Here is a 24,899-nt window from a genome sequence, read left to right as displayed (position 1 = left end):
TGGAATACTCTTCACAGGAACAATTAGCTGGTGGCTACTTTACTTCCTTTTAGTTACTGTACTAATTTAACAATTTTACTCCCAAAGCCATTCAGTGAATGATGTTTTAATTTTATTTGTACTGTCAAATGCTACAGTTTCGTTGCTTTTTTATTTTCAATATGTTATTTTTTTATTCTTAGCTAACTTTGATATTTTGTACTGAAGGGGCAAGGTAGAAATGTTTTAGTCAATCAAGACATTAGTCAATCAAGTTCCCAGCAAGGGATTCAAGCAAGCCTCTAGTTTTATTTTATTTTTTTGTGACTGACTCCTATTGCATAGGAGCATCTTTAAGAGTGCATCTCTAGTAAATTTCAAATGTCGTACAAGGAAGGAGTAAAGACAGAGGCAGGGTGATATTACTTCAGTAATGACTCTGATTGTAACTTTAAGCTATATATGGAAAATGTTGTCAATTTAGAAGTTGAACTAAATTTCTATGTGAGAAGTAAGGGGCCTAAATGTGAAGACATCCAAATAAAATTCTTCCTGCAACAGAATTTTGGGGATAAGAAGAGGTGAAGCCAAATATACACTTTACTTCATCAGAGTAACTAGGGCAGGATACAGACTGCCCAAAAAGGACGGTCTGCCGCCTCCTCCATTTCCGCTGGCAGGAAGCCTCAGCTGCCAAACGGCACACTCGTGACGTCACAAACACGATGGGATGTGCAGATGCTACGTGTCTGTCGTGTCAAAATGGCAGCGCCCGTGTAGACAGGGCGCTGCCATTTTGACATACTGAGTACATACTAGGGTTAGGGAGCGTCTGAAAAGGACACTCCCAGGCAACCCTAGCACGTACTCAGTACATGCTTTTTGGCCCATCTGGACAGGGACAACAATAGGATTATAGACACTTCTCAGAAAAATACATTGAGTGATTTTAGGTTTCAACTATTCACAGTAATAAATTCTGTAAGCACAGTTCTACTTTCATGAAGAGTAAACCAAAGTATAACAGCTGACATTTAAAAAGCTATGAAATCAGGATTACAAATCTCTCACTGTCTAACAGCGGGGGACCTTTCACTGCATTTTACTAAAATTTTGATGGTATCTTATTCATCATGAACTCTTACTCATTTTCTCAGATGACTGAGTTTGACAACCTGTAATCAAGATAATCTTTATGCTTCAGCCTTCTGACTTCACCAATTACAGTTCACGCAAAAGAGGCAAAAGCTCATCATGTTCTGAGACAGTATTTCATAACAGTCTACAGACTTTAAATATACTCACTCACAGTTGTTTCTAGTTGAATCCAATGCAAAGGTGAGCTAGTTAGATAATTCAACTATCTGATAAGCAGATGCAAAAAAAAGGTGCTCCCTTCTCCCTCCACTCTCTAATGTGACCTTCTCCACAACCTTCTGCTGAATGGTCAAGGTACACATTGACACCTTAAATGGGTTCACACTTAGTGGAAAAAATTGAGAGTTTTAAGCTGGTTTGTCATCAGTGATGTCTGAAACTGGGTACCTAAACCTGTTGGCCTACAACTATCATAATTATAAAACACTTTGGTTTCTGATGTGGCAGGCATAGGGATATAAATAAAGATCCTCAACTTCCTAGCCAGCATGGCCTATGATCAGGATGATGGGAACTGTAAGCCATCAACATCTTCAAGTTTGAGAAAATAAAAAATCTGTTTGGCATCAACCATGGTTAATGTCAATCAATGACAATGAAAAACAACAGTAATTAAAGCAGGTTTTTTTTTTTGGGGGGGGGGGTAATTCCACAATATCCCATATTCTGCTCTTGCTCCTTTCTTGTCAATTAAAAATCTGGCAATATTTCACTTATGCCACGATCTCAAAGCTTGTCTTCCAAGCCAACCTTTTCCATTCAGCTCTTTCCAAAAGGCTCATTTCTCAAAGGATAAACTTAAAGGGGTAGAACAGAAGAAATAAATATCCAAAGAAAGATACAGTCATTTTGATCAATGGGAGCTAGGGAGCAAGGTAAATTTGCCTGCTCACCTCTGTCATTTGAATGCTAAAGGAAGTATAGGGTGAGACTTCCTTATATAAGATGGGACCCAACTCTAAATATGAAATTCCTTTATGTTTTGTATACACCGTATATAAGCCTGAATGTTATGTTATTCATACTATACTATTTTAATAATTTTGTGCATGAAACAAAGTTTGTGCACAATGAACCATCAGAAAGCAAAGGGGTCACTATCCCAGCACCCATATGGACAATTTTGGAGTATTCGGAATTTTAAATTCTGGATAAGGGATACTCAACTTGCACTAATGAACATGCAAGCACACCTCATAGATAATGGAATGATTTTCTGACTACTTATTTCTGCATATGTTGTGCCTGGTTTTTCTTTTTTAAAAAGCCACAAACTACAGTGTTCACTACTGCACACAGAGATTTCTAAATGCAAAACCAGCTCACTTATTGATCTGAAAGACGTATTGCTTCATTTCCTTAACTGCTACTTCTAATTTGTTGAAGAGTTGCAAGTAGGAGTCTTGTATCTCGCGATCTTCTTGCTTCAACAAAAAGGCAAGACCCCTTTCTTCTGGAGCTGCCCCTCCATTCTCTTGGCCATAGCAACCATCATAATGTCCATGTAGGTTAGAATCTTCATTTTCTGGAGTCAAGCATCTCCATGATGGTGCAGCCACTGTGGTTATGCAATGCTGAGTGTATGAGACTGGATTCAAGCTTCCTGTTAAACATTTAAAATACTCATTTTTAAAACTACTAATTTTTAAATGATACTGAATGGAAACTTTTGAATACTTTTATAAGTTATTCATTGAATTACGTTTGCAAAGACAGAGACAAAATAACACTGTGATAAATATAGTGTTTTCGCTTATCTGATGGAGTATGTCAAATTTATTTAATTTATTTTCTAGACAAAGGACAAACTTCATTCAAAGGTGGAGAAGGTAGAAATAGTTGATTCAAGACATTCTCCTACCCCAAGGTGGGAAATCTACCGCCAGATGCAAGTCTCATAATGAAAACTGCAGCTCTGCATTTGGAGGGCCACAAATTTACATTCCTGAAGTACACTTTTTTTGGGGGGGGGGGGTACATCATCCCGCTGGGGCATAGGAAGTTTTTTCAGATAAATTCAGGGTATTCCTCCATCTATTCCAAGACTTAGGGAAGGGCTGATTTCACATACAAAAAGTCCTTGACACTTCTAGATAGGGATGGGAAAACTAGAGAAACAATGCCAGTCATTGTAGACTACCATTTTCCAAACTGTTGCAATATTGGCCAGGGATCAGGGGAATTGTTAACTACATCAAATAGAAAGCACTGAGGCAATATTGATCTGAGTACACCAATAGTCTCACTTGATATAAATCTATGCTATATGTTATTGTATGAATTAATAGTAGACAAGAAGCACATGACTTATGTTTGGTAAAGGTAATGGCAAAAAAGAACTCTGAAGAAGCTCCATACCCCTAACCTTAGTGCCATCTTTAAATATCTGAAGTATTGTGGGCCTCAATCAATGGATTTAAATCCCAAGAAAGGAGATTCTGACTAGACCTCAGGAAGAACCTCCTGATGGCACAAGTTGTCCAACAGTAGAATAGACTATGCTGAAATGTAGTGAACTTGGAGGTTTTCTCAGGAATGCTTTAGCTGTGGATTCCTGCACTGGCAGAGGATTGGACAACATGGCCAGTAGGATGCCTTCCAGTTCTATGAGTCCATGAGCCTTTGGTACATTTAGCATGGATGTTTGACTTTATTTTTGCAATTTACATCATTAGAATTGTCAGAGTTTGCAAAAGCTACAGTTCTGCGTAACTGCTCCCAAAATCTCCTTGCCAGCATATCATTCTGGGAGTTGTCACTCAAAAAAGTAACTTCCCAAGCTGTGAGAAGAATCAGGAAACTGGGAGTTGAACTTGTTGAATTCTGTGACTTTTCCTGCAGCCACAGCCATGAATCAGACCTACGGATTTTCCTTTTCTGTTGTGATTAACTGTGAATCAAGAAAGAATGTCTTAGAACAAGGTTGGGGTACCCGTGGTCTTCCAGTTGTTACTGAAATCTAACTTCCATCAGCCTCAGTCAGCTTGACCAATAGTGAAATGTGCTGGGATTAATAGTTTATCAAAACTGGTGGCCATAATACTTTCACACAGCAGTGGATCTCTTTATTCTTTCAGTAATTTTTTCCAGTCAATAAATCATCCCTTCTACACAAGAAAAATCTGTCCAAGGCCACTTGCTTGTCATGTGTAGATTGTTAGCTATGCTCCAAGCCTTTTCCTTCCTCATTTCCCCATGCCCTATGACAGTCAGATGCTCTGATGAAACCTCAAAGCCTGCTTGGCCTTTTAGAAGAAACCGCTGTTTCTTCTTGAATTTAATTTTGAGCTATAAGTGAACATTATACCCCAAAGGTGACACTAGAACGCAAAGAGCTGGTAAATACCTTGTTCTGGATCAAGGCCAATAATTGAAGGCTTCCGTCCAATGCGAATGCTGAATGACCTTCCCATTGAGGTAGTGTTTTTGGGATATGACACTTCCATGAGGTTAATGTGGCAGTTTGTGGGGCAGAAATCCATGCTGCTCAGGGGATGAAGGTCTGTTGTAGCTTGTTTGAAGGATGGGCTCACCTTTGTTTTCAATTCATCTACAAACTAGGGAAAGAAAACCATTTGTAGAAACATATAAATTATCTGATCTTGTAGTTCATTTCCTTCTTTCTACCAACACCTCCAGAGAAAGAAAAACTAAGCTCTGTGTCCATCTTTCCAATAGTTCCGAGAATTACTACTTCCTCAAAACACATACAGATTCCTGTCTAGTTTGTGTAAGTAATCAAGATCCTAACAGAAATCTAAGAGAGACAAAGAATGAGATAAGGCACATTTTAAATATTATTTAGATCTACAAATTAGTGGCCGTCAAGAATACTAGGCTTGTAATAGCAAGGAGTAAAAACAAATTCTCTGCTCATCAGTCTAAAATGTTGTATGAATGACAGATTGCACAAAAATTAGGGGAAATGAGCAAATGGATAGAAGCTGCATAACTCTGATTGTAGAATTTGCTTCAGCCTATTTTGTTTGGTTAATAATGAATATTCCATGGATACCAGACAGAATTGTGCAAGAATTCTGTTCAAAACATCACACTGTGGAACTTTTAAAGCATATGACAACTGAAGAATAGTTAAATTTCCAGCACTATATGTAAACTGGGATTCTGATCTGAAATATTTGGTAGAAAAATACTATGCAGAAATGTAATTTCCTGGGCACAAAATGCTGTTCCCTGCAACAAAAAAATGCTGTAATTTATTTGTAAATATATACATTTATAAATATATATAAATGTACAAGATTTATTCTGTGTAAGATTCAAACAATGTTTATTTGCATAGAAAACAACATTATCTGCTAACAACCACCTTTGAAATTTGTGCAGAATAAGTCCTGAATTGTGAACAGGCTTTAAAAACTCGGGGTTTTGAAGATTCTCGCTGTGGAGAGAAAATTGTTAAAATGCTGTTTTGTTCAAGAACAAACATAGTGAAGAATTATCTCCCTGGTGTATACAAGGCTTGCAACATACAGGGGACCTTGGTAGCTGCTGGGGTTTGGATCCAGGGCCCCTGTGAATACTAAAATCCGTGGTTGCTCAAGTCCCATTAAATACAATGATATAGTGAAATGGTGTCCCTTATATAAAAATAGCAAAATCAAGGTTTGCTTTTTAGAATGTATATCTTTTTGGAATATTTTCAAGCCATGGAGGGTTGAATCCACGGATAAAAAATCTGTGAATATGAAGGACCAATATTCTTTCCATCCTTGCTCCTCATACTACTCGACGTGAGCCAGAGGGCAAACTTTGGCTAAAGGGCATAAAATACTTTTCTTGGATCTTGGTCCAAAATATACTGTATGAAAGTGTTGCATTACTTAGTTTAATAGTACAGCTAGCCCTGGTTTCAGAATCAGATACTGGCATATATTTAAAATCTTAATGAAATCAATAAGTGATTTGAAAAGTTAATATGCACACAATCCTAAATCGTCACTCTAAATGGGAATTTGAAAGCATTCTATCTGAAATTGTTGCTATGGACTAGGAGCACAACAAGTTATAATAAAGACAGTGCTGTGGATAGTTATCTTACCTCTTGATAACAGGCAACTCTTCTGCTGATACTTTCAAGTTTTGTGTCACAAATCTGCCGAAACTCATACTGTGGCATGGTCACCACAGCATTGCTGAGGGACATGAGTCTCCTGCAGTTCTTCACAAAGTAGCTATCATCTATAGCAAAGGCCTCTAAAATCTAAAGCAGGAAAAATCAACAATTTTGCTTGCCATGAACCTCATAAATATGAAACAGAGAACTATACAGGTTTTTCAAGTGAAATGTTTTTGCCTCTTAATCAACATTGCTTCGGACATAGTTTCTGCATTAGCACATCTAAGAAGACTACACCTTTCCCAAACTAGCTTATACCAGAATAGATTCAGAACCTCAGAACCACATGTGGCCCCTGATTTTATGTAATGTTTGGCCTACGTTGAAAAGAAAACAGTTTGGACTAACCACCAAGCCCTCGGTAAACCATTATTTAGCCATCTGCAAAACCATCCTGCCCTTTCCTCACCAGTCTCCTAAGGCATGAGAAAGTGTATTCACCTTTTGGACTGCCATTGTTTGCATTCCAGACTCATGGCACTGATGATTTACTCCAAAAATAAGAAGGCTATATTGCAACACTAGTATGCAACCCATGACCAGGGAAGATAGATGGAGCAGTTGCCCCTTTTCAGGTAAGTCCAGCAAAAACTTTTAAGAAAGCAGCAGAGGGATCTTTTTTTAATTACATTGGTGTCTAGCAGTTATTTTTATTAAGATGTTCTTTTTAAAAATATTATCTACAGTATTTGAGAGACAAGAAAAGAACAGAAGTATGGATCAATATGTTGTAGAACTGTATAAACCTTTGCTGTGACATTGAAGCACCCTTTTGGCTCAATAATCTTCTCCAAGACAAAACACCTGACTCCAGCAGTGCTGACGTATTCATACACAACACCGTGTTCTAGATGGACATTGTCCACTGTTAGGCTGATAAGGGGAGTGTCTTCTTTGATTATCAGAGGAGAGCTGAAACTCTGAAGGGTCAAACCTGAAAAACAAAGTTTAATCATTGTAAGAATGCATAGACAGAAACAAGGGAAGTGGCCATGGTTTGTTAAAGAATGTAATCTCATTAATTCTCAGGATCCTTGAAGCAACACAATAAAAGAGCCTGTATTTGTGTGTGTGTGGGGGGGGGGGGGGGGCGTTGAAACAAGCTGCCTTAAATATCTGTGGAAGGTTAATTATCTTCCATTTGTCACTGATTAAAATAGCCCAGTGTCCTCTCTGCATTTATGAGCTTCCTAAAGAATATTCTCAAGGGTATTTAATGTACACAGTGGCCAAACAAACTGATATTCTAATTGGTTGACACTATTACATGTACAATTCACTTCCCATTCCTCAAAATGATCTGAATCCCAAGGAATATGTGCATAAAATTGCTATTTGTAAGAAAATGCAAGAAAGAATTTAAAGGAAAACTAGCCAGTTTAAAGCAGAATGCAAACATGAATATTTATAAAGCTTTAAAATGGTTGATGAACTTTAAAAACCCTCTTCCCTTCTGCCCAGTCAACAAAAATGCTTGAAATCCTGACAGTGGTACTTCCTCCAATTATAGAACATCAAAGCAATTTCAAAAGAACTGAAATGTTTTGCAAGAGGATGTTTTAAGCAGTAATAAACATGAAAGAATAGCTCCAGATCACTTACTATCCTATCTGGCAAGCTCTTGGTGTCAAATTTAAAGCATATTAGCTAATTTACATTTTTATCTCACTGTTCCTTCAAGGAGTTCAATGCTCTCCCCACTCCCAATTTTATCTTCACAATAAATCTGTGATGGAACTTATGTTGGGAAATGGAGATTGTACACCAATCCAAGAACATCAGAGTAGATATCAGAACCTGATTCCCCTGACCTGTGCTCTAAGGCCTCCTACTCCAAGTACAACATTCATTATACATCCCATACTGTACCCAATTGTATCTTCACAATTTATTCTGTAAAGGATGGCCTGTTCTGGACGGGCATAAAGTACGCACTCCGCGCGTACTAGGGTTAGGAAGGGGCATCACTTCCTGACGTTCCTAACCCTAGTACGCGCGGAGCGCGCACAAAATGGTGGCGCCTGTTCCACACGGGGGGCCACCATGTTGACGTCGCGGACGCATAGCATCCAGAAGTCATGCAGCGGAAGTGACGCCATGAGTGCGGGACTAGCGCCTCACAGCGCCACTTCCGAGGCACAAAAAGAAGCGCCATTTTGGTGCTTCTTTTCAGCAGCGCCCAGGAATCGCATGGTTTGGCCGCTGCGGTTCCTGGATGCAGCAACCGGTGCTGCCGGCAGACCGCCGCTTTTAGGCAGTCTGTAATGCGCCAAAGTTAGGCTAAGACATGGGAATGTATGGAGCTGCCCAGTCACCAGAATGGCTAGGGATCTGAACACAAAGTTGCCTTGTTCAATAAATCAACAACACTCTCATATCATATATCCTACATCAGTTCTCCCTCTGACTCATTCTCACTTGCTCATTCATACTGATACACACTGATTTAAAATTCTTGTTCTTATACATATTGATTTAAAATTCTTGCTCTTATACACACTGATTTAAAATGTAACCCTGATCTATAGGTGGGGCTATCATGGAAAAGAATAATCAAACTGACTTTAGTAAGTGCCCAGCTTTGAGAGGAGTTTGAATGCTTGTTTGGAGAATAATATAGTTCGTTTTGGAGTGAGCTCACATACATGAAATAATCTCCTTCCTTTGTCGTTTTGGCCAAATTGACAAAAGCTACAGCTTAAGCCAACAATTGCCAATAAATACCATCTCACAATCCCTTTTTCTCAACATTATTGTTAAGAATCCCACAATTTAGCTGCAAGTCAATCACACCCAATGTAAGAGTCAAAATTAGAAAGAAACAGACTAAGCTGGCATCCTACGTGGCACAAGTAATTTAGAGTGTTTTTTAAAAATCCAAACAAACCTTGCCCAGTATGATATATGCTGACCACAGGCCAAGACACTGTGTAATTATGTTAGTTTGTGGCTTGATAGTGCAGCTGCCAAGTCAATTATCCTGCACCATCACAGATTTACTTCATGACTAAGGAGGTCAATACGAAACAAACACACTGTTCTGGAGAATAACTCTGTTATATACTGCAATTGTATAAGAGGCATCAGTGGTGTTGCAAGTTATGTGGGAACTGCAGAGTGGACTCCATGTATCCTTCTTTGCAGTACTGAGCAGTCAACCAGACTCCTCCACTACTCTCACACACTTGTATTTCACTGGCTGAGGAAATGTCCAATACATCTCCAAAGCACCTGTTCGAAATCACCACCTGTCACCTCAAATGATTCAGTTATACACATAATGATATATAACTCAATCATTTGAGAGTGATATAGATAAAGATATAATATATAATAAATTATATATTATTGTCATTGTATAAAGATGGGGGAGAAATCTGTTAGCATTTTGTGAACAAATACTGTATGCATTCTGAAATGCAGTACTTCAATATTTGCACTTCTCTGAATTTTGTGATACAGTTCATCAATAAAATGAGTTGTGTACAAAAATGAGTGTATTGGGGAAATGTGCAGAACATCTAAGTACTGGTGAAAATAATATGTAGACACTTGTTTTATTAAGCAAAACTGTTTCACAAATGCATAGGTTATGATAACTTTTTCCAAAAAAATTGCACGTATTCTTAGTGCACCTGGCAACCTCCCCTGTGCCAAGTCTCCCAATAGCCAAGGGTTTATCAGACAAATCCTTTCTGTTGCAAGTTGATTTACTCTTACCTTCTTCTTGTTGGCTGTCATTAAAAGGATTAAGATCTGCATTTTCTTCAATTGAGAGTTCTCCTTTACAAGATTCAGAATGACTTCCATTCAGGTATGAGTTTGAAGCTGCCTGCTGAGCTCTGTCCTCTTCAGCATCTTCATGGGTCCGGTAAACCCACTGATAGAAACCCTTCCAAAAAAACAGAAATGTTAGGAAGTCACACTCATAAGTTTCTCTGTGCATTGGCTTCAGCATGACTCCCCAAAGGAATGACCCAGTTGACTATCTAAATATATTTCACTACTACTCCCATCATCCCTTAACACATGGTCATTGGTCATTATCATGGTCCAACCAATCTGGAAGATTCAGGATGGAGAAGGTTTCTCTATAGAAATTAAACCTAAGAAAGCATAACTGCATCCATATATATTTTTCACTCTTATTGTTGCCTTTGACTTTCTACTCTTCGTATCTGAGCCGCCCAAAATCTTCACATTTTGCAAATAACCTCGCAGCTACTGATTACATCCATATTAGTAAATTTGCCAGGCTTCAGTCTGGAGACTGCATCTGTAGTCTGACATTCCCCAATGCAGTAAAAAAAGAAGCTGCCATATCATCCAGCCCATCCTATTCTGATCCTTGGCTCTATTCTCTTTCTCTAAACAATGTACCTGTACAGTGTCTCTTGGACAGTTGGTCCTCATAGCAGGTGGGAGCAGAGAATGGACAATAGGATCAGGGAAGAAGCATTTTGTAAGATGTCTAGCCACTTCATCTCCCACTGCTTCAAAATATATAAATCAAAGTCTTGATGCCAAAGAAATATTACTTTCTTAAACAATTATCACAGAAGTGGGCAGGGTCATCAAGTGTGGAACTATGAAGCATGAAGAGGGTGAGCTAACTTTTTTGCCCAAACTACGGTTCTATTAAAAACACTTTTATTTCCAAAAAGCTATTTACCCTGGAGAGAAGCTGCCAGTGGTACCAATAACAGCTTCCTTCCTGAGATGAACATGAGCTTGGGAAAAGGTTAAATACCTTCTCCCTACACACCATCATCCCAGACCTGATCACTCTCTCTTATGGCTACTACTGAAATTGCAAAGGTCAGGTATGTTAATTTTTCTAAGTAATCTGACTTTGACTCTCTGTGAAAAGACAGAGGGTGGGTGGCACATGCTTTGATAGGATTAGCTACAAAAGCCCAGAAATGACATTTTGCTGGTGGAATCCCTTAGTTGAAACATCCCTTTGCAACCTGAACTATTCTTGCTTAATATACCTTCAATTTTAGAGAAAGCAGATGAAAAGGAATACTGGAAGCTAATTGTATATCTGTTGACATCTGTGCATATTCTTTTAGCTAAATGCTGGAAAGAAAAGATAATGCCTTCCACTGAAGAATGGTTAATTAAGTTGATGGATATGATTGAGGTAGACAAACTTACCTGTAGTTTAAACAATAACTCATTAACTGAAGTAGAAAAAGTATGTTACCAGTGACAAAATACTGGAAAAAGAACTGGCAAGGTCTGATAATATAGTGCCTTGCAGTGAAATGGGAAACTGCTATAAATAAAACAACTTCAAATTCAGAATAAGAACATTATTTTACTCTCTTGGTTCCCTTTCTTTTTATTATTTCTATTTTTTCCTCTCTAACTCTCATAGTTTTAATAGAAAGATCCACTGAGAAGACTTAACAATTTAAAGAACGATGGTGATAGGATGACTTAAGCAATAATGGAAGGTAGAAAGAATTATAAGTTAAGAGTCAGAATTAAGTATTAGGGTTTTCTTTAAAGAGTGAAGAAGACTGGTACTGATGTAAGGTTATAACCATGTAATAGAAAACAATTAACATGTATATAATGCTATGTGTTTCAGTTTACTGTATGTGTTTTCTATGTTATAAATAAAATATTTTTAAAAAGAAAGAAAGAAAGAAAGAAAGAAAGAAAGAAAGAGAAACATTTCAGAGGCAGCAACCTGTGGGAAAACTGAAACAAGCTATCTCTAAAGTCATGGTACAAGTTTAGCTTAACAGTGTAATGAAAGGAATCAATTACTAAGAAATATAAATTGCACTCAACTTCACTGGAGAAAGAACTGTAGATTCCAAAATGAAGCCTGGTTCTAGAAGGTGAGTGGTGGCCAAGCTTTGCCTTTCAACATTACAAAAACATTCAAGTGATTTTAAAATGGGAAGTGTCCAAAAAGCAAATTCTATTTTTATCTCTAAGGCTGGGGGGGAAGCAATCTGTTGCTGTATGAATAGGAATACTTCTGGCTGACGGAAATTCACACTGTTCCACTTTGTGTGGATGTTAAGTACGCTCCCTGATTCATGACAGGATTAATTCAAAGCAGATTTATTCAGCAGCCTAGTTTCATAACAGCATGATATATTTTCTCTCCCCCTTGCCATGTCTCCCATTCACTATAAGAAAACTCCCTCTCCCTAATCAGCTTTACACACCCATGAGCTCACCAGAAATTCCTGCTGCTTGTTTCTATATGATGTAAAGTGCTCCAGGACCTCAGTGTAATTTTCATTCATCATGTTATTTCCATTTACTTTCAGAATACATTGTCCTGGGTGAAGACCCACAGCTGCTGCTTCTGAGCCTTAAAGAGATGGACAAGAGAAGGTTTAAGAATATATGGCAACACAGTAAACACTGACAGAAATATGATTTTTGGACACAGGGAGCAGAGTTCACCCTACCAATAGACAATGAGGCAACTGCATCAAATGAGATATTTTGGTTGTCATAAAAGGGCAGTAAACTATTACCAGCATTAGCATCATTTATTTGTTTATTCATTTGGTGCCATTGAGGTACAGGTGACCCTCTGTATCCACAGAATTTTTATCCATTGATTCAATAATTCACTGCTTGAATATATTCCAAAAATATATAAATTCCTAAAGCAAATCTTGATTTTGCCATTTTATATAAGCGACACCATTTTACTACCACACTGTATATAATGGCTCACTCTCAGGGGCAGGCAAAGTCTAACTTTTCCAAAAGCTGGCCTGCTTCTCCTATGAGCCCTAGTCATAGCAAAATTAAAAAATTTAATCCAGCAACATCTTGTGTTTTCCCTTTATGTTTCCCTTGCTATTATATCAAGAATGGGAACATGTGACAGATGTATTTCAATTCCCATCTATGCTTGTGGGCTATGCTGGTCAGGACTGATGGAAAGTATAGTCCAAGCATCCAGAGGGCCACATCTTCCACATCCCACTGGTGTTCCTGTCATGCAGGAATACAGTTTATCCATCAGCACAGACATCCATTCTGCTTCACGTTCCTTTTTATTACCTCGTCCCACAGCATGAACATAAGGTGGTGCTACTCCTCGTATCTGGAAACACAACATTTCACTGCAGTCTGGGATTTTTATAATCCTGCAAAACATAATGGGGGGGGGGGGGGTGGGAAGAGAATGATTTTGATGCTTAGATTACCAAAATTTGGTTGTACATTATTCATCACCACTGTTCAGGAATGGCTTGAGTTTGGATTTTACAGAAGAAGTCTGTGACTAAAGTAATACAAATAAATGCAGGTTGAGTATCCCTTTTCCAAATTGCTTGGGACACGAAGACGCTTGGATTTTGAATTTTGGGGGAGGGTCGGGATTTTTTTGGAATATTTGCATGTACATAATGAGATACCTTGGAAATGGGACTCAACTCTAGATGCAAAACTCACCTATGTTTCATATACACCTTATACACATAGCCTGAAGGTAATTTTATACATAATATTTTTAAATAATTTTGTATCTGAAACAAAGTTTCTGTCCACTGAACCATCAGAAATCAACAGTGTCACTGTCTCACCCACCCACATGGATAATTTTGAGTTTTGGAAGATTTCAGTTTTATTGAATTCTGGATAAGGGATACTCACCATGTATATCCCCCAGTATTCTGTCCTAACTCAAAAAGAATAAATGAAAATATTTCCAGAAAGGATATGCAAATAACACAGCCAGTAATAAAGCAGGCACCCAATGAACCCTCTCTTCCAAAAGTAGAAATGCTACTCTGGGAAGTTTTTCATTAATGGAAAATGTATGCTTCCCTTAACTCATAATGGGCATGTGCTGAGAGTTTGCAATTCAATTTTGGCTCGGCTAGAGCCTCAGCAGGTCACAGCATTGCTTCTAGCAGCAACTGGAAGTGAAGTTTCAGTCAACCACAAGTCATTTCCAATTGTTTTCAGACAGCTTTACAGTGCTTCTCCCAGCCACCACTAACTAGGGATTTTTGTTTAGTCCTTGTTTCACACTGAGGTCTAGAGGATCCTGGGGGGTCTCAGTGGCTACCTGGAACCCATCAAAGGGTCAGATGTGTACAACCAATAAGCTGTATGATTCCCACCTCTGTCTTTAGTGCTGATGTAATCAACTGAAATGAATTAAAGATAGATTTCTCTTTTAATGTTAGTAGCATGGCATGAGTTTTAATTTTTAATATCTGGCTTTTATTATACACAATCAGGTGATAAGATTGGAATGTGGAAATAGAGGGGTATAACCTTTTAAAGAGAAATAGGCCAAACAGGAAAGGAGGAGGAATAGCACTATATGTAAGAGATATTTACACCAGTGAAGAGATCCAGGACATCAGTCATGAAGCCAGGTGGAGAGCATCTGGATAAAAATTAAAGGGCAGGGAAACAACAAGGATGTTACGGTGGGAGTCTACTACAGACCCCCAAGTCAGACTGAGGAATTGGATGATATCTTTCTAGAACAGATGACCACACAGTCAGAAAAGAGAGATGTAGTAGTGATGGGTGACTTCAACTACCCTGATATTTGCTGGAAGTCAAACTCAGCAAAATCCTCAAGGTCTAGCAAATTCCTCACTTGCCTGGAAGATAATTTCATGGTCCAAAAGGTGGAAGAGGCAACAAGGGGGTCAGCTATTTTAGATCTGATCCTAACCAACAAGGATGACTTGTTTAATGGGGTGCAAGTGGTGGGATCCTTAGGTGGAAGTGACCATGTTCTCCTGGAGTTTGTTATACAATGGAGAGGAGAAGCCAGGCATAGTCAGACACGTATTCTAGACTTTAGGAGAGCGGATTTCAGTAAACTTAGAGAAGTATTGAGGGTAATCCCGTGGTCAGAAATACTAAAAGGGAAGGGAGTTTAGGACATATGGGAGTTTCTCAAAAGGGAAATACTGAAGGCACAATTTCAAACAGTTCCAGTGAGAAAGAAAAACGGGAGGTGTCTCAAGAAACCAGGATGGATGACTAAGGAACTTTTAACCGAGCTAAGTTTGAAATGGAACATGTAGAAGAAATGGAAAAAGGGGGAAATCACAAAAAAGGAATTCAAAGGAATAGCAGGCATGTGTAGGGGTAAAGTCAGAAAAGCTACAGCGCAGAATGAACTCAGGCTTGCTAGAGAGGTTAAAAAGAATAAAAAGGGCTTTTTGGATATGTCCGCAACAAAAGGAAGAAGAAGGAAATGGGAGGGCCACTGCGTGGAAAAGATGGCAAAATGCTAACAGGGGACAGAGAAAAGGCAGAATTATTCAACACCTTCTTTGCCTCAGTCTTCTCAGAAAAGGAAACGGGTGCTCAACCTGAGGATAATGGAGCAGAGGACAGAATAGGGGAATTTCAGCACAGAATAAGTAAAGAGATAGAAGAGTAATACCTTGTTAATCTAAATGAATTTAAGTCTCCAGGACCAGATGAACTACATCCAAGGGTACTAAAAGAACTGGCAAATGTAATATCGGAGCCATTGGCAATAATCTTTGAAAACTCCTGGAAAATAGGAGAAATCCTAGCAGACTGGAAGAGGGCAAACATTGTTCCCATGTTCAAAAGGGGGGAAAAAGAGGATCCCAACAATTATCGTCCAGTTAGTCTGACATCAATACCAGGAAAGATTCTAGAGCAGATCATTAAACAGAGGGTTTGTGAACATCTAGAAGGTAATGTCATAATCAAAAAAAGTCAACATGGGTTTCAGAGAAACAAGTCATGCCAGACAAATCTAATCTCTTTCTTTGATAAAATTACCAGCTTGGTAGATGAAGGGAATGCTGTGGAAATAGTATATCTTGATTTCAGTAAGGCCTTTGACAAGGTTTCCCATGACATTCTTGCAAACAAGCTTGTAAAATGTGGGCTAGACAAAGTAACCGTTACATGGATTTGTAATTGGTTGACCGGCTGAACCCAAAGGGTGCTCAATAATGGCTCCTTTTCATCCTGGAGGGAAGTGGCCAGTGGGGTCCCACAGGGCTCTGTCCTGGGCCCAGTGTTATTCAACAGCTTTATCAATGACCTGGATGACAGAATTGGGAGCATACTTATCAAATTTACAGATGACACCAAATTAGGAGGAATAGCTAATACTCCAGAGGACAGGATCAACATTCAAAATGACCTGAATAGACTAGAAAGTTGGGCCAAAGCTAACAAAATGAAATTCAACACGGAGGAATGTAAGGTACTGCACTTAGGGCAGAAAAATAAAATGCACAGATATAGGATGGGGGACACCTGGCTGAATGAAACTGAATGAAACTACATATGAAAGGGATCTGGGAGTCCAAGCAGACCACAAGTTGAACATGAGTGAACAGTGTGATGCGGCAGCTAAAAAGGCCAATGCAATTTTTGGCTGCATCAATAAAAGTATAGTGTCTAGATCAAGAGAAGTAATAGTGCCACTGTATTCTGCTCTGGTCAGGCCCCACCTGGAATACTGTGTCCAGTTCTGGGCACCACAATTCAAAAAGGACATTGAGAAACTGGAGAGTGTCCAAAGGAGGGCGACTAAAATGGTGAAAGGTCTGGAAACCTTGCCCTATGATGAATGTCTCAGGGAGCTGGGGATGTTTAGCCTGGAGAAGAGGTTAAGAGGTGATATGATAGCCCTGTTAAAATATTTGAAAGGATGTCATATTGAGGAGGGAGCAAGCTTGTTTTCTGCTGCTCCAGAGAACAGGACCCGGAACAATGGATGCAAGCTACAGGAAAAGAGATTCCGCCTCAACATTAGGAAGAACTTCCTGACAGTAAGGGCTGTTTGACAGTGGAACACACTCCCTTGGAGTGTAGTGGAGTCTCCTTCCTTGGAGGTCTTTAAGCAGAGGCTAGATGGCCATCTGTCGGGAATGCTTTGATTTGGATTTCCTGCATGGCAGGGGGTTGGACTGGATGGCCCGTGTGGTCTCTTCCAACTCTATGATTCTATGATTCTAAGAATGTAAAGCACATAAGCTTTGCCTTTGCTTTCAACAGCAGATTTTCATCATGTTTTGTAGGTTTTTGCTGTTATGTGGCTTCAACTTGACAACCCTCAACCTATGGCAACCCTATCATAGGATTTTCTGGGTATGATTTATTTTAAAATAGTCTGCCTTCATTTGAATATAGCCTGCAGCACCTGGTACTCCCTAGCAGTCTCGCTTCCAAGTGCTAACCAGGCCAAAGCCTGATTAGATTCTGAGATCCAAAAAGATCTGGTTCCTTCAGCATAAAAGTTTTAATTACCTATTAACTGCTCAGAATAAGCCTGTAATGTAGACAAAGGACATGACTATACATTTTGGAGAACTTACTCTTTAGACTTCATTGCCACAAGAAGTCGGAGAGGCCTCCGAGAGCAGAAAGACTGGTTTAAGATGGTCTCCACCTCTTGAAATGGACGCAGAAACACCAGATCCTCATTCATGGAATAAATTTTCCTTCCAACCTGTAAGCCAGCCATCTGAAATGACACATTAGATATTACAGAATATTCTTGATGTTTCATCATTTGGACAGTATATGGCAAGGGGTAGAGTAGATGGTGTTCAGTTTAGGGTTCCATAATTATCAAGAAATTCTCATGATACAGTCAAACTCCTCTGAAAGATTCCTTAATTTCTATCATGAGTCTTTCTTGCAAGGAGTGTTTGGTGTTCTAGCTAGTTATGTTCTAATGCTTCTCTGGCTCTCTGATGTGAGGAACTGGCAATTATTTTTTCCAGTGTACCAGTGACCAGCATCATATTTGTTCCTCTTGGTTAAAATTGTTTCTTTCTTTTCTGGATAGGGACTAGCAGCCCACAGCTTGGGGACCAGTACTGGTCCATGGACCACCTCTTTGAATAAAACAGTTCTTGGCTACACTCCAGTTCACTAGTTGCAATGTGGGGGCCCCAATATCCTGCATAAATTGTGCACAACTTCAGACATGCATTCTGCAGTGCCTAGTTTTGCTGCATGACAGACTTTCAAATATTCCTCTGTTCACTGATCTAAGGCATCTGACATCATTTACATACTGAACAAATGAATTACTGTCATTTCTGTGTGGCAGAGGCCAAGGAATAATATGGAGGATTAAAATTGCCCACCAGTAGACCTCAAACTTCAGGACTTTGTCTGTCAGTTGCATGCTTTGAATTCACCAGAATTATTGCCACCTATTTGGCAATCTTATACGCAAATTAACACTTTTAATACCAGTGTGTATATTAATAGGCACAAATACTCTTAGTAAATTAGGTGCTTTGCACAAATGAAGAACAACTCCTCCATAAATATGAATGTTCCTTCAGATCTAAATCTAAATAGATCAAATGTTGGTAATGATTTAAGATGACTTTCTGTTTATGCTGTTTTTGTTCCCTATTTCTTACAGATTAATGTTGTTATTTCAATATGAGATGCTGGCTTTTTGTAAGAGTTAAAAGACTGGATGCAGTTCAATGAATTATCCAACATCTGCTTGTCAATTGTTTCTTCAAAGCAAGATATATAGTTCCCTGCTGAATTGTATTTATTTATTTATTTATTGGTTGTCTCTTCATCCCAATATGTTGTGGTTATATGAACCACAAATCAGTTCCAGAATTAAAACATAAAGGGATGAAATATTACAGTGACTACTTATAAAGGGAAATTATTCTACCATGTGTGGAGATAACAATTTGTTATAGATTTAAAACAGTCTATGGGTGTTAGTCAATGCATTCTGCAATTCCACAAAAGCCTAAAATAAATGCAAAGTTTGGGGCAGAGATTTAGTTCCAGGGTACCTTAACTTAATTTGTTTATTTCTTTATCATTTTTTTTTAAAAAAGAGATGTTTCTAGATTTTGGAGATTTAAAGAAAGTATATGTAATGCCAAATGAAATTTAAAATTTGTGTGGGCATTACATATTCTGTCTTTAAATCTCCAAAATCTAGAAATCTATCTTTTTTTAAAAAAAAATTAAAATGTTTAACATTTATTTTTTTAAAAATTTAAAATTTTGTGTGGGCGTTACATATTGAAATGCAAGAAACAGAAGTGATGGTTGAATAAGACCCATACTTATCTGTGTTCATGTGTCCCGTATAACCCTCAGACCCATGCCATAATGAGTGGGAGCAGAAACAGATCATTTTGCCTGATTTATTTAATGTAAATATTCACACCTCTCAGAATTTAGCTATTCTAGAGTTTTGATTTTTATTGGTCTGAGTGCATAATAAAAACGTCAGCTGTGCCTGTGTAAGTGAATAGCCTGCTTGATTTAAAAGTGGTATTAGCATTAAGGAGTCAGTTATTAAGCATCCCTCTTTTTCAAAAGCAATTATCTGGCTAACGTTTGTGTGACAAATCACAGATACAGGAAATTACAGAACATGGATGGCAGCACCAAAGTACCTGCACTCAGGTTTCACTTCTCCTCCTATACATGGTGATTAGGTAAAAAGAAATGTCTCTATTTTTTAACAACAGGTGTGAGTCTGTGATATATGCAGCATGCTATTCAAAGTGGCTAAGCTGGACTGGCTGAGAGACTTAGCAGTGAATCATGAAGTCTCCCCTTGATATAAACTCTATATCTGTTCTTTGTATCTGAATTATACACATGTAATGAACAAAATAACGCTACGTACTTTATTGGATCGCTATAAAATTACCAAGAATGTATGCAAAGTGATAAAACACTTCAAATTGTTACAAAGTGTTGCTGTTGTCATTGTTTCCATCATCGTCAGCACCATTATTATCTTCTACATATCATCACCATCATCATCTATTGGTTTCACAGTCTACAGATACAAGTGACTGGAATTTTAGATCAACAGGGATCAGCTGTCTTCCAACTGGTACACAAAGACATGTTTCATTCCCAGATGCTTTCAAAAATTTCAAGTTTTCAAAGGAAGAGATCTCAATAGGGTGCTGTATTGCTTTTAACTATATTGTTTTAAAACTGCTCTTGCTATTTTAATAGCATGCTTGAAATTGGACAGTAAAATTTCATTCTAATATTAACTTTTGTATTTAGACATATTTTATTTGTTTTAATTTGTGAACTACCTTGAGTCCTGGTTTTGGGTGGAAAGGTAAAGTGGGTTATAATTAAAGAAGAGGAGGAGGAGAGAGATTTATATGGAATCCACAGGTCATTGTATGTACAGGATGATGGATAACATAGTCCTTTACCCAGAATGGCTCTTCTGATGTTCTTAAACCACAGTATAGAGTAATACAAGAAAAAACAAGTTCCATCTGATTATGAGGTTTTAGTTGTCACTGGATCAAGTGCTAAGAGAAATTGTGGGCATCGCAGTGCTCCAGGCAAAATTTGTATATACATGTAAACCTCATGGTGTTAGAAGGAAAATTTTAAAAATGATACCTAGAACTAATTCAGTAACTCTGGAGAGAATCTAGTCACAGCAGAAATTTTACATCACCAAGATGTTTGGAGGAAAACAGTATTTATATAAATATTGACTTGCTTCGAACAAATTTAGAGCTTGAAGACAAGAAGAAAGAGTTGGCTGGGGTATGTTGGGACCAGTTCCAATGATACATTTTTGCTCCATGAGAGAATACATTTGGAAGAAGGGACACAAAAATAGAAAGTGAGATATCTTCATGGATTTTATTCAAAAGAGGCTATAAACAAATCAAAACAAGACAGGTTTCAAGTGTCTTTGTCAGCTTCTGAGATCCCTCATCATTGTGAAATAATATTTCACATATTTGTTCTTTCATTGTTTAAAAATGTTGTGAAAGAATCTTCCATGTGTCCATAGGCAGGATTAGAATGAAACAGCAAGCATTCCTTGGATCTGTTTACAGACACGGTAGTGTGTATGGTAGAGGAATTCAGGGAAAGTAATGCTACACGTTACTACTTCCGACTAGAGCTTCCTGAGAATTTCAGTTTTTATTAAAAGTATCAGCAACTACCAAGTCCTGATGGCTATGAGAATATGCTTGAAAATATGGGGTCATGCTTGCCAGAGGACTACTAAAATTTCCACAGTTGGGATTGAAATTTTAGTGTTTGTTCTGTGTTTTATGGCTGCCAAAACTGGAACTATGTAAAACAGAACTCTAGAATAAATTAACCAACGTAACAGTCATAATACAAATTTCTCTTTATCTACAATTATACAAATCCAAGAATGTAATTACTTTTGGGACAGAATTTGGACCTCCAAAATAATGGATATTTCTGTTATTTTTGCAGTTTAGCATGCAGATAGTCTTATACAGAATAAAAAATATCAGCAACTCGCGTCCAAAACACACTGCAGAAATAATTCAGTTTGTGTCCGCTTGAATTGCCCTGGCTCAGTGTTAGGGAATCCTGGGAAGTGTAGTTTACTGTGGTACCAGAGCTCTCTGACAGAGAAGGCTAAATGTCTCCCAAAACTACAATTCCCAGATTTCTCTAACATTGAGCCAAATGAGTAAAAGCAATCTCAAAATGGGTGATTTCTGCAGTGTGTTTTGGACCCTAGACTTTATTTCCTGGGTCCATTGGTCCATATTTAATGCCATTACAAGCTGTCTAATTAAGGAGTTCATATTGGTTTATTTGAAATCAAACTTGTGCCAAAGACTGAAAAATGCTAGAGGTATACATTGTACTTGTTAGATATCCAGGACATTCTCTCACCCCAGAGAACATCAGGTCACCAAAGGGTTTTCTTAATGGTCTACAGCTGCTGTGCTGGCCTGGAACCATATGCTGGATAGCTTTGTAGTATCAAAAGGCAATTAAAGAGCCAAAGAATGCAATAAAAGGCATTATTGCTCAGTTTCAAATCTTGGTAAACTGAGCTGACAGTCCTCCTGAATTTGTATTCAGTTCTTGTTTGCAACAATATTTTGAGGTCAAATTGGAAATGAAGGCAGATGGGTGAAAGCAAGTTTTTCTTGGAAAGTCAAGAAAAACATTCCTCAGAAAACTGTATGTTTTTGTAGTCTCAAAGCAAGGATTTTTTTTAAAAAATTTAAATGCTCTACAGGTATCTGCCCAAAGAAATTATGGAGAGATTATGGTTTACAGAAAGGCTCACATTAATAAAATATTTCACTAATCTAAGCAGACAACACTGGAGTTGCCAATAATTATAGGAATAGGAAACACAGGGAATCTAGCTAAATTAGTATTTGGAAAAGTTACTTCTTCGGATTACAACTCCCAGAATTCTTCAACCAGGAGCCCTGTACTGCAGCCACTCACTCACAAACCATAAGGTTGCGAGTTCAATACCAGCGAAAGGGCTCAAGCTCGACTCAGGCTTGCATCCTTCCGAGGTCGCTAAAATGAGTACCCAGATTGTTGGGGGCAATTAGCTTACAGTTTGTAAGCTACTTAGGGAGTGCTTAAGCGCACTGATAAGCGGTATAGAAATGTACTTTCTATTGCTATTGCTTTTCAATTAGCATGTCCCCGAACCTACCCAGTCCTTGTTAACTTCTGGGAGGAACAGCATCACATAAACAAATAAATGAGACTGCTTATCAAGACAAATTTCCATCAGGGTAAACCTACCCTGGAGACACACACACCAAAACAAACAAACAAACCCACAGAGAAATGCAAGTGTCTCTCTTATCACTTCCTCTTTTGTTACCTCAATACTAATGTTCCTCCCCTCCTCCTCTCTTCACAAACTATTAAATCATACACATACACTATCTAGCAGTGGAGTTGTTGTTATTGTTGTTCTGGTCCTTCAAATCATTTCCAGCTTATGGAAACCCTAATGGGGCTTTCTTGGCAAGATCAATAGTGTAAGATATGTGGATGACACCATACTACTAGCAGAAAATAACACAGACTTGGACAATTCCTAAGCATTGCAAAGAAGAAAGTCCAAGACAGGCTTACTGCTGAACATAAAGGAAGCAAAAATAATAACCATGGAGGATCTACACAAATTCAACATAGACAATGACGAAACAGAAATAGTTAAAGATTTCCTGTACCTTGGATCAAATATTGATTAGAACAGAGACTGCAGTCACAAAATCAGAAGAAGACTAGGAATGGAAAAGGCAGCTATGAAAACAGACAAGATCCTAAAGTAAAAATATACAATTGAGCACTAAAGTTAGAATCGTCTAAGCCATTGTATTCCCCATCATTATGTACAGATGTGAGAGCTGGACAGTGAAGAAAGCAGGTAAGAAGAAAGTCAACTCATTTGAGATGTGGTGCTGGAGAAGAGTGTTGAGGATACATGTGAACAGCCAAAAAACAAACAAATAGGTCATTGAACAGATCAAACCTGAACTCTCCTTGGAAGCCAAGATGATCAAATTGAGGCTGTCATAGTTTGGCCACATCATGAGACAGATAGACTCAGAAAGGGAGGACAAGAGCCTGAATTTACAGGACGTAAGCAGAGCAACGGGCAAAGGAGTCAGACAAGGCTGCATCCTATCACCCTACCTATTCAACTTATATGCAGAACATATTGTAAGGAAAGAAGGCTTGGACATGGAAGAGGGAGGAGTGAAAATAGGAGGAAGAAATATCAACAATCTGAGATATAATGACAATACCATAATGCTAGAAGATAACATCACAGAGATGGAACAACTACTAAGGAAGATCAAAGAAGAAAGTGCAGAGGCAGGCTTACTGTTGAACATAAAGAAAACAAAAAAAAATGACCACAGAAAACTTACACACATTCAAACTACATAATGAGGAAATAGAAATAGTAAAAGAGTTCTCATATCTGGGATTAAACACTGATCAGAACAGGAACTGCAGCCAGGAAATCAGAAGAAAATTAAGAATGGGGAGAGTGGCAATGAAAGAACTAGAAAAGATCCTAAAATGCAAAGACATACAACTCAGCACAAAAATCAGAATCATACAAGCCATTGTATTCCCTATTACCATATATGGATATGAGAAGTGGACAGTCAAGAAAGAAGATAAGAGGAAAATCAACTCATTTAAGACGTGGTGCTGGAGAAGAGTGCTGAGGATTCCATGGACAGTCAAAAGGACAAACAAATGGGTCCTAGAGCAGATCAAGCCAGAAATATCCCTAGAGGCCAAGATGACAAGACTTAAGACTGTCATACTTTGGACACATCAGGAGAAAGCATGAATTGTTGGAAAAGACAATAATGTTAGAAAAGGTGGAGGGAAGTAGAAAGAGAGGAAGGTCGCATGCTAGATGGATGGACTTTATTAAAGAGACCACAGAGCTGGGAAGAGCAATAGAGGACAGGGGGACCTGCATATGTCTCATCCATAGGGTTGCCATGGGTTGAGACTGATGCGAAAGCAGTTAACAACAGCAAAGCAGACCAGTGGAGGACAGGGAATCTTGGATGACTTGGGGTACATTTGAGGGCAGTTAACAACTCATCTTGGTGCAAGTCAAAGTGCCAATGATTATCTTTAAAGGCCTAGATGACTTGGGAGTCAAACATCTGCAGCTGAACCTCCCACACTACTTGACTAGTTATCAGGCTCAGGATTTCTAGTAATAATAATAATAATAATAATAATAATAATAATAATAATTTGTTTTATTTATATACCGCTATTCCAAAGATCATAGCGGTGAACAGCAAGTAAGCTAATTAGCAAGTAAGCTAAT

At 38.3% G+C, this 24,899-nt stretch overlaps 1 protein-coding gene across 3 annotated transcripts in view; it reads right to left on the bottom strand.

The window, feature by feature from the left end:
- PREX1 (phosphatidylinositol-3,4,5-trisphosphate dependent Rac exchange factor 1) overlaps window positions 1-24,899 on the bottom strand; it is a 288,057-nt gene that overhangs the window by 39,799 nt on the left and 223,359 nt on the right. For all 3 annotated transcript variants that reach the window (XM_089513873.1, XM_089513874.1, XM_089513875.1), the window contains 8 exons: window positions 17,605-17,753; window positions 13,325-13,410; window positions 12,481-12,617; window positions 9,998-10,169; window positions 7,024-7,211; window positions 6,200-6,361; window positions 4,484-4,694; window positions 2,464-2,740 (listed from right to left, as the gene is read on the bottom strand). In XM_089513873.1, coding sequence (XP_089369999.1) covers window positions 2,464-2,740; window positions 4,484-4,694; window positions 6,200-6,361; window positions 7,024-7,211; window positions 9,998-10,169; window positions 12,481-12,617; window positions 13,325-13,410; window positions 17,605-17,753 — 1,382 coding nt within the window. The remainder of the gene's footprint in view (window positions 1-2,463; window positions 2,741-4,483; window positions 4,695-6,199; window positions 6,362-7,023; window positions 7,212-9,997; window positions 10,170-12,480; window positions 12,618-13,324; window positions 13,411-17,604; window positions 17,754-24,899) is intronic.

This window comes from Sceloporus occidentalis, unplaced genomic scaffold, assembly GCF_023333645.1.
Source record: "Sceloporus occidentalis isolate IW3139 unplaced genomic scaffold, rSceOcc1.0.p SCAF_3, whole genome shotgun sequence".
Classification (NCBI taxonomy): domain Eukaryota; kingdom Metazoa; phylum Chordata; class Lepidosauria; order Squamata; family Phrynosomatidae; genus Sceloporus; species Sceloporus occidentalis.
Note: the sequence above shows the minus strand (reverse complement) of the source record. Positions and strands in the feature narration are given on the sequence as shown.